Source organism: Entelurus aequoreus, linkage group LG18 (assembly GCF_033978785.1).
Source record: "Entelurus aequoreus isolate RoL-2023_Sb linkage group LG18, RoL_Eaeq_v1.1, whole genome shotgun sequence".
In the NCBI taxonomy this organism is placed as follows: domain Eukaryota; kingdom Metazoa; phylum Chordata; class Actinopteri; order Syngnathiformes; family Syngnathidae; genus Entelurus; species Entelurus aequoreus.
In genome coordinates, this window is record NC_084748.1 from 4,261,511 (window position 1) to 4,272,432 (window position 10,922).

Below are 10,922 nucleotides of genomic sequence, written 5' to 3' on the forward strand. Positions count from 1 at the left end.
AAAAATTAAAAAAGCAGCAATTAAACATTAGCTAATAATTAGAAAGAGGATTTGGCATTTGGAGGCATATACAGTAGTAGAGGTGGATTAATATGATTTAATATAATAATATGATCTTAATAATAAATAATAAAAATAGGAAGATGCTAAACCTTCTTGTTATTTACATTTTTTTTTTTTTAAATTAACAGAATAAAATAAACAAGACAGGTTTCTGGCCCCTCACCCAAACCTATAACATATAAAAATATATACTGATATGTCCAGGGTGTACACCGCCTTCCGCCCAATTGTAGCTGAGATAGGCTCCAGCGCCCCCCAGCGACCCCGAAGGGAATAAGCGGTAGAAATGGATGGATGGATGGATGGATTAAATTATTGATGTGTTTTGTACAAAAATCTGATTACTTTTAGAGTAAAAAAAAAAAAAAAAAAAAAAAAAAAAAAAAATTAAAAAAGCAGCAATTAAACATTAGCTAATAATTAGAAAGAGGATTTGGCATTTGGAGGCATATACCGTAGTAGAGGTGGATTAATATGATTTAATATAATAATATGATCTTAATAATAAATAATAAAAATAGGAAGATGCTAAACCTTCTTGTTATTTAAAAAATATTTTTTTTTAATTAACAGAATAAAATAAACAAGACAGGTTTCTGGCCCCTCACCCAAACCTATAACATATAAAAATATGTACTGATATGTCCAGGGTGTACCCCGCCTTCCGCCCGATTGTAGCTGAGATAGGCTCCAGCGCCCCCCAGCGACCCCGAAGGGAATAAGCGGTAGAAAATGGATGGATGGATGGATGGATGGATTAAATTATTGAAGTGTTTTGTACAAAAATCTGATTACTTTTAGAGTAAAAAAAAAAAAAAAAAAAAAAAAAAAAAAAAAAAAAAAAAAATATTAAAAAAGCAGCAATTAAACATTAGCTAATAATTAGAAAGAGGATTTGGCATTTGGAGGCATATACCGTAGTAGAGGTGGATTAATATGATTTAATATAATAATATGATCTTAATAATAAATAATAAAAATAGGAAGATGCTAAACCTTCTTGTTATTTACATTTTTTTTTTTTAATTAACAGAATAAAATAAACAAGACAGGTTTCTGGCCCCTCACCCAAACCTATAACATATAAAAATATATACTGATATGTCCAGGGTGTACACCGCCTTCCGCCCGATTGTAGCTGAGATAGGCTCCAGCGCCCCCCAGCGACCCCGAAGGGAATAAGCGGTAGAAATGGATGGATGGATGGATGGATTAAATTATTGATGTGTTTTGTACAAAAATCTGATTACTTTTAGAGTAAAAAAAAAAAAAAAAAAAAAAAAAAAAAAAAATTAAAAAAGCAGCAATTAAACATTAGCTAATAATTAGAAAGAGGATTTGGCATTTGGAGGCATATACCGTAGTAGAGGTGGATTAATATGATTTAATATAATAATATGATCTTAATAATAAATAATAAAAATAGGAAGATGCTAAACCTTCTTGTTATTTACATTTTTTTTTTTTTTAAATTAACAGAATAAAATAAACAAGACAGGTTTCTGGCCCCTCACCCAAACCTATAACATATAAAAATATATACTGATATGTCCAGGGTGTACACCGCCTTCCGCCCAATTGTAGCTGAGATAGGCTCCAGCGCCCCCCCAGCGACCCCGAAGGGAATAAGCGGTAGAAATGGATGGATGGATGGATGGATTAAATTATTGAAGTGTTTTGTACAAAAATCTGATTACTTTTAGAGTAAAAAAATAATAAAATAAAAATAAATAAAAATAAAATAAATAAAAAAATAAAAAAAGCAGCAATTAAACACTAGCTAATAATTAGAAAGATGATTTGGCATTTGGAGGCATATACAGTAGTAGAGGTGGATTAATATGATTTAATATAATAATATGATCTTAATAATAAATAATAAAAATAGGAAGATGCTAAACCTTCTTGTTATTTAAACTTTTTTTTTTTTTTTTTAAATTAACAGAATAAAATAAACAAGACAGGTTTCTGGCCCCTCACCCAAACCTATAACATATACAAATTTATACTGATAATGGATTACATTATTGAAGTGCTTTGTACAAAAATCTGATTACTTTTAGAATAACAAAAAAAAAAAATAATAATAATAAAAAAAATAAATAAAATAAATAAATAAATAAATAAAAAAAAAAAAAAAAAAAAAAAAAAAAAAAAAAAATATATATATATATATATATATATATATATATATATATATATATATATATATATATATATATATATATATATATATATATATATATAGCCTCTTGTGTAAAGGTACAATGGATAAACCACAGAAACCTCGACTATATATAAATATTTACTAAACCTTCTTGTTATTTTTTTTCAAACATCTTTTCAATTAACAGAATAAAATAAACAAGACATGTTTCTGGCACCTCACCCAAACCTATAACATATACACATATATACTGATAATGGATTATATTATTAAAGTGTTTTGTACAAAAATTTGATTACTTTTAGCTTTTAAAAAAAAATAAAAATGGATGAAATAAAAAATAAAAATTAAAAAAATAAAATATATATATATATATATATATATATATATATATATATATATATATATATATATATATATATATATATATATATATATATATATACACATACATATATATATATATATATATATATATATATATATATATATATATATATATATATATATATATATATATATATATATATATATATATATTTAAATTTTTTTTTTTTTTTAAAATATTTTAAAAAAAAAAGAAAAGTGAATTAATGAATTCAGGTGTACTGGATCTCATACGATGGTGTAAAAAGTCTATATCCCAGTGAAGTGATTGTTTAATATGACACAAAATGTACAAAACATTTAAATGTATATGTTCTCAACAGGAAGAAGACATGGCAAGGACAGAATCCATCATATTTGCTCTGCTACTTGCAGGTAATTTGTTGTGCTGTCTTATGGTACCCTCAGAATTGTGGGCCTAATAAATCCTTAACTAATCAAAAATAAAAAGATTTATTGACATGATATTAAATTATTCATGATTTATGGCTGCCACTCCTGGTTTGTGCTTTAAGAAAAATACAATTATTAGTAAGTACAAAAAAAGCAACTATGGATAAATGTACACAGATAAGACATGTAGCAGGTAAAACACTTTTGTTGATGATAAAACACAAATTGTAGATATTTGTTACACAATGTAGTCATTTTACTTGCATTAGTTAATGCTAATTAGGCGGTTTTAATTCCGCTAATATTTGGCATCAAGCCAAGCAGCTGTGTGCACGTCTATGTATCTACATGTTATGTATCTACAAGATATGTATCTACATGTTATGTATCTACAAGTTATGTATCTACATGTCATGTTATATATATACATGTGCACAGCAGGGGGAGCTGGTTGACTTATGAGAGTAGCGTGTGTGTGTGTGTGTGTGTTTGTGAGAATGTCAACATGTTGGCTGAGTGACGTCAGTGAGTGAATGTGCAAGTAAAGAGAGAGAGAGGGAGCGCGTGCACTGCGCAGTAGAAGAATGGACGGGTCTAATAACAATAAAGCAACCAGATGGTCACAAATCGGTGGCCTCGTCATTCTGACATGAAAGCGGAGCTTCGCAGACCCATTGGCCGGTAAAGTGAACAATGTTACCCCCGACAAAAACATCGACCCTGAAGGGAACGTCTGCCCTGTGGTCTTTGATGACAGTCTGCACCGGAGCAGAACAGCAGGACAGGCGTAACAACATTATTACCTGTCACTATTTAAACTCCTTGTGCAGATCTGAATGTTTATTATTTAAATGTTTACCTAAGTTTGAAGCAAAGGTGCTAATGCTAATCGTCACGTTATATATATATATATATATATATATATATATATATATATATATATATATATATATATATATATATATATATATATATATATATATATATATATATACATATATATATATATATATATATATATATATATATATATATGCTGAGTCTTTTTTTCAAGAACACTAATACAAAAACTCACAATAATGTCTGATAGATTGCTAAAAAATGTTTTGCTCAATGAGACACCCAGAATGTGCATACAAATAAAGAATATGGGATTTACAACATAAACTATGAAAGGTAAAATACTGAATACAAGAAAACATTTGAACGTCGCTCCAGTTTTACGTCTCAGACACCTCCTCGATCGACATCTTTTACAATCAAGCAAAACGCAACAAAAATGCAATAAAAACAACAACATTTAAAGGTAAAGGGTAAAAAAACACCTACAATCGGATGTAATATTAATTTTCTGCAGAACTTTGTTGTAAAATTCTCCTATTGCGTCCGTCCTGGAAACCAGCGGTTCAGGCTGTATGCTCCGGAAGCAAACCCCGCCCACTCTGCTTGGTGCCTGGTCTGCCTGGAGTGGCTGTGACGTAGATTACCGTAATAACCGATACACCACTTAAAAGCGCAGATTCCAACCATTGAAATATCTTGTGTAGTTCAAGACTTACGTTGATTTAAAAAACAGCACTGCACATCATAATGGCAGCTACAGTTTCGATTGTAAATGTCCGGAAAAATATATTTAAAATAAGATTTAAGCTGTTTTAAGTATGAACATTAATGACATGTTGTCTATGCTGAAGCCAGTCACATTATAATTGTGTCACGCTTCTGCTCCCACCACAGCCGCAGCTACTATTGCTCCCACCACTGCCACTAGTACAGTCTCTGCTACAACTGCTGCCCCCACTACCACTACAGCAGCTGCTACAACTGCTGCTCCCACTACCACTACAGCAGCTGCTACAACTGCTGCCCCCACTACCACTACAGCAGCTGCTACAACTGCTGCCCCCACTACCACTACAGCAGCTGCTACAACTGCTGCCCCCACTACAACTACAGCCGCTCCTACAACTGCTCCCCCCACTACCACTACAGCCGCTGCTACAACTGCTGCCCCCACTACCACTACAGCAGCTGCTACAACTGCTGCCCCCACTACCACTACAGCCGCTCCTACAACTGTTGCCCCCACTACCACTACAGCAGCTGCTACAACTGCTGCCCCCACTACCACTACAGCAGCTGCTACAACTGCTGCCCCCACTACCACTACAGCAGCTGCTACAACTGCTTCCCCCACTACCACTACAGCCGCTCCTACAACTGCTCCCCCCACTACCACTACAGCCGCTGCTACAACTGCTGCCCCCACTACAACTACAGCCGCTGCTACAACTGCTGCCCCCACTACAACTACAGCCGCTCCTACAACTGCTCCCCCCACTACCACTACAGCCGCTGCTACAACTGCTGCCCCCACTACCACTACAGCAGCTGCTACAACTGCTGCCCCCACTACCACTACAGCCGCTCCTACAACTGTTGCCCCCACTACCACTACAGCCGCTGCTACAACTGTTGCCCCCACTACCACTACAGCCGCTGCTACAACTGCTTCCCCCACTACCACCACAGCCGCTGCTACAACTGCTGCCTCCACTGCCAGCTTAGATGCTTCTCGGCCTGCAGTGGTCATGTTGGTAGTCATTTCCCTGACATTGGCGCAGATGCTGATAGACTTTTAGTTGACATCCAAGACAGACAGTCTATTTGTGTAACATGCGTAACATTACATTGATGTAATAGTGCATGATGAAATAGTGTGCTGACCAACATTTAGCCCTGATGTTCAAATGTATTCATCAATCATTCAATCAAACTATTAATCACGTGTCTTAATATAAAAGTCTCAGACACCTCCTCGATCGACATCTTTTACAATCAAGCAAAACGCAACAAAAACGCAATAAACACAGCATCTGTTGCCACCACTGCCACCACAACTGTAACCACTACTCCCATCACAGCCACGACTACAACTGCCGACACCATTACCGCGACAGCCTCCGCCACAACTGCTGCCACCACTGCAACTACGGCCTCCACAACAACTGCTGCCACTACAGCTGCCGCTACAACCGCTGCAACCACCGCCACCACAGCCGCTGCTACAACTGCTGCCTCCGCTGCCACCTTGGAAGCTTGTCGGCCTGCAGTGGTCTTACCTTTCCTGTGATAAAATGGCAACCAAGGTAATCAAAAAGGTCAACCAACGAACGAGATTTCTCTACAGAATCTCCTCTCTGGTCAACAAAAGCACCATGAGGATTCTGGCGGGAACTCTCGTTCAACCCTTTTTCGATTACGCATGCACCTCCTGGTACCCTAGCACCTCCAAAACCCTCAATTCTAGACTCCAAACATCCCAGAACAAGCTAGTCAGATTACTGCTAGACCTCCACCCCAGATCACACCTCACTCCTACCCACTTCTCTAAAGTGGGCTGGCTCAAGGTGGAGGACAGAGTTAAACAACTTGCACTGAGCCTAGTCTATAAAATCCACTACACCTCCCTGATACCGAAGTACATGTAAAACTACTTCCTTAACGTAAATGACAGCCATAACCACAACACCAGGGGGAGCTCCACTAACCACGTTAAACCCAGATTCCGAACTAACAAAGGTCTTAACTCATTCTCTTTCTATGCCACATCAATGTGGAATGCGCTCCCAACAGGTATAAAAGAAAGGGCATCTCTATCCTCCTTCAAAACCGCACTAAAAGTTCACCTCCAGGCAGCTACAACCCTAAACTAACACCCTCCCCGGATTGCTAATAATCAAATGTAAACAATCAAATGCAGATACTTTTTCTTATGCCTTCTTATCTCTCTCTCTCTCTCTCTCTCTCTCTCTCTCTCTCTCTCTCTCTCTCTCTCTCTCTCTCTCTCTCTCTCTCTCTCTCTCTCTCTCTCTCTCTCTCTCTATGTCCACTACTTGCTGTCCATATCCTACCCCCCCCCCACCCCCCTCCACACCCCTGATTGTAAATAATTTAAATAATTCAATGTGATTATCTTGTGTGATGACTGTATTATAATGATAGTATATATGATAGTATATATCTGTATCATGAATCAATTTAAGTGGACCCCGACTTAAACAAGTTGAAAAACTTATTCGGGTGTTACCATTTAGTGGTCAATTGTACGGAATATGTACTTCACTGTGCAACCTACTAATAAAAGTCTCAATCAATCAGTCATGTCGGTAGTCATTGGCGCAAATGCTAATAGACTTTTAAGTTGAAGTCCAAGACCCTAACCCTAACGCTGGCTGTCCAGGGTCGGGACCCAGGGTGGACCACTCGTCTGTGCATCGGTTGGGGACGTCTCTGCGCTGCTGACCCGTCTCCGCTCGGGATGGTCTCCTGCTGGCCTCCTGCTGGCCCCACTATGGACTGGACCCTCACTTTTATGTTAGATGCACTATGGACTAGACCAGGGGTGGGCAATTAATTTTTACCGGGGGCTGCATGAGCAACTCGAGCACTGCCGGAGGGCCACACCGACAACATTTCAATTAAATTTTGCTCAAATTATTTTTGATGTACCGTAAGATAAATAATAATAATAATAATAATAATAATAATAATAATAATAATTTCATTTAACCTAACTTAACTTTATACAAAAGCAGATTGTTTTCGATGGTTTTATTTTTAACACTGTCTTACACAACACTTCCTGATGTATAATACAATGCAAAAATGTCAATTTCTGTCACTCCATCCTGCATCCTCTGTAAAAGTCCAACATTTTTTCCCCGTCAGATTTTGGACAACCATCTGTTGTCACACCTGCCAGCTTGTCCCATTTCAGCTGAAGCTCCAAGTTTCCAGCGATGGTCTCAACCCGCCTCGTTACAGTGCGTCGGGAGAGTGACACGTTCTCAAATGCGCCCCTCTTCTCCGGGCATATCAGCGCAACAGAGTCCAATAAGCACTCCTTAATAAACTCTCTGTCAGAAAACGCCTTACTTTTTCTGGCGATTTTGTGAGAAATGACGAAACTTGTCCTGACAGCTGCATCTCTGGGGGTGTGAAATTTGGCAAAAAGTCCTTGTTGGGTTTGCAGTTTTACCATCAACGCATCAGCCTCCCATTTCAGTCCTAACATGTCCAAACACGCATTTACCTATGTGAACAAGTCATTACCTGTGGTTGTCTCTTTAATTGACTGCATGGCTGCCAGCTCCTCCGTGATTTGAAAGTCTGCAGTTATCCCACGTAAGAAGATGAGCAGCTGGGCGGTGTCACGTACATCGCAGCTCACATCCAAAGCCAGCAAAAAACAGTCAAAGTCGGCCGTTCTGTTCTTCAGCTGAAGCTCCAAGTTTCCAGCGATGGCCTCAACCCGCCTCGTTACAGTGCGTCGGGAGAGTGACACGTTCTCAAATGTGCCCCTCTTCTCCGGGCATATTAGCGCAACACAGTCCAATAAGCACTCCTTAATAAACTCTCCGTCAGAAAACGCCTTACTTTTTCTGGCGATTTTGTGAGAAATGACGAAACTTGTCCTGACGGCTGCATCTCTGGGGGTGTGAAATTTGGCAAAAAGTCCTTGTTGGGTTTGCAGTTTTACCATCAACGCATCAGCCTCCCATTTCAGTCCTAACATGTCCAAACACGCATTTACCTATGTGAACAAGTCATTACCTGTGGTTGTCTCTTTAATTGACTGCATGGCTGCCAGCTCCTCCGTGATTTGAAAGTCTGCAGTTATCCCACGTAAGAAGATGAGCAGCTGGGCGGTGTCACGTACATCGCAGCTCTCATCCAAAGCCAGCGAAAAACAGTCGAAGTCGGCCGTTCTGTTCTTCAGCTGAAGCTCCAAGTTTCCAGCGATGGCCTCAACCCGCCTCGTTACAGTGCGTCGGGAGAGTGGCACGTTCTCAAATGCGCCCCTCTTCCCCGGGCATATCAGCGCAACAGAGTCCAATAAGCACTCCTTAATAAACTCTCCGTCAGAAAACGCCTTACTTTTTCTGGCGATTTTGTGCGAAATGACGAAACTTGTCCTGACAGCTGCATCTCTGGGGTTGTGAAATTTGGCAAAAAGTCCTTGTTGGGTTTGCAGTTTTACCATCAACGCATCAGCCTCCCATTTCAGTCCTAACATGTCCAAACACGCATTTACCTATGTGAACAAGTCATTACCTGTGGTTGTCTCTTTAATTGACTGCATGGCTGCCAGCTCCTCCGTGATTTGAAAGTCTGCAGTTATCCCACGTAAGAAGATGAGCAGCTGGGCGGTGTCACGTACATCGCAGCTCTCATCCAAAGCCAGTGAAAAACAGTCAAAGTCGGCCGTTCTGTTCTTCAGCTGAAGCTCCAAGTTTCCAGCGATGGTCTCAACCCGCCTCGTTATAGTGCGTCGGGAGAGTGACACGTTCTCAAATGTGCCCCTCTTCTCCGGGCATATCAGCGCAGCAAAGTCCAATAAGCACTCCTTAATAAACTCTCTGTCAGAAAACGCCTTACTTTTTCTGGCGATTTTGTGAGAAATGACGAAACTTGTCCTGACGGCTGCATCTCTGGGGGTGTGAAATTTGGCAAAAAGTCCTTGTTGGGTTTGCAGTTTTACCATCAACGCATCAGCCTCCCTTGCGTGCGCTTCATCAGATAGATTCCGATATTTTTCCTCGTGCTTCGTCGTGTAGTGGCGATTCAAATGATATTCTTTAAACACAGCAACCTGTGTACCACAAATTAAACACACGGCTTTACCTTTCATTTCTGTAAAGAAATACTTGGCAGTCCATGTCTTGTTGGAAACCCGCCATTCGTCATCAACTTTTCTCTTTTTAGCGTCTCGGGGGTAACCGTGCATCACTTGTCGCTGTGCACCTTCACTCACAGGTTACACACGGACATACGCCCATAAATAACACTTTTCCAAATAAAAGCAGCACAGTTGTATTGCGCGCACGACATAGATGTTTTTTCAACTTTATTTTGTAATTTGTGATTGCCGCTGTTCACATTCACTCACAATCGCGCACGAACATACGTCCACACGGAAGTAATACAAATAACGCTTTTCAAAACAAAAGCAGCACCGTTGTATTGCACACTCGACATAGATACTTTTTAAAATTTATTTTGTAATTTATGATTGGCCACACACCGGCCGGACAGGGACGCACAAAGGGCCCGCGGGCCGTGGAATGCCCAGGTCTGGACTAGACTTTCACAATATTATGACGTCCATTGCACCGGTCGCCCAGGGGGCCGGGGGTCCCCACATCTGCGGTCCTCTCCAAGGGTTCTCATTGTCATCCCATTGGGTTGAGTTTTTTCTTGCCCTGATGTGGGATCTGAGCTGAGGATGTGGTTGTGGCTTGTGCAGCCCTTTGAGACACTCGTGATTTAGGGCTATATAAGTAAACATTGATTGATTGATTGATTGATTCTTTTCGTGTCTTTGAAGCATGTGGCTATATGACAGTTTCCCATTTCTTTACACAGTCTTTTGCATTGTCGGTGAACTCTGCGAGATCTTTGAAGCTGCACTGGTTGGGTAGCAGAGGACAGACAAGGCAGTGCTGCATCGTATGATCCTCTTCTCCGCATTCGCAGGTGGTCGGGCCGGTTTTGTAGCCCCATCTGGCCATAGCAGCTTTTGATTGCCTTGTTCCTGTTCTCAGGCGGTTTAGTGTCTTCCACTGGACCCGTGGTGTTTCTGACCCGGGGGGCAGGTCTTCAGAAGGGGGGATTCCCATGTCATTAGGAGGGGGGCTCTTTCTCTAGTCTTTCTGTCCATAGCTGGTGTCTGATTTCTTCCCGAGATGTTGTTAGGGGCCAGACATTGCTGAGGAAGCGTCTCCTTGACTTCAGACGTCGGGCCGAGGGTTCACGTCCATAGAGGAGGTGGCGTTCATCACTGGTAGCTTTTGTGAACTCTACTCGGCTGGCAACTTCCCGTCTCACGTCTGCAGGGGCAATGCCAGCG

The 10,922-nt window shown here is 40.0% G+C and overlaps 1 protein-coding gene across 1 annotated transcript in view; it reads left to right on the forward strand.

The window, feature by feature from the left end:
* LOC133633462 (spore coat protein SP96-like) overlaps window positions 1-7,000 on the forward strand; it is a 9,773-nt gene extending 2,773 nt beyond the window's left edge. Inside the window, exons 2-3 of the mRNA XM_062025994.1 lie at window positions 2,941-2,992; window positions 5,935-7,000. Of these exons, the coding sequence (XP_061881978.1) occupies window positions 2,941-2,992; window positions 5,935-6,143 (261 nt within the window). The 3' untranslated portion in view covers window positions 6,144-7,000. The remainder of the gene's footprint in view (window positions 1-2,940; window positions 2,993-5,934) is intronic.
* The last annotated feature ends 3,922 nt before the right edge of the window (window positions 7,001-10,922 follow it).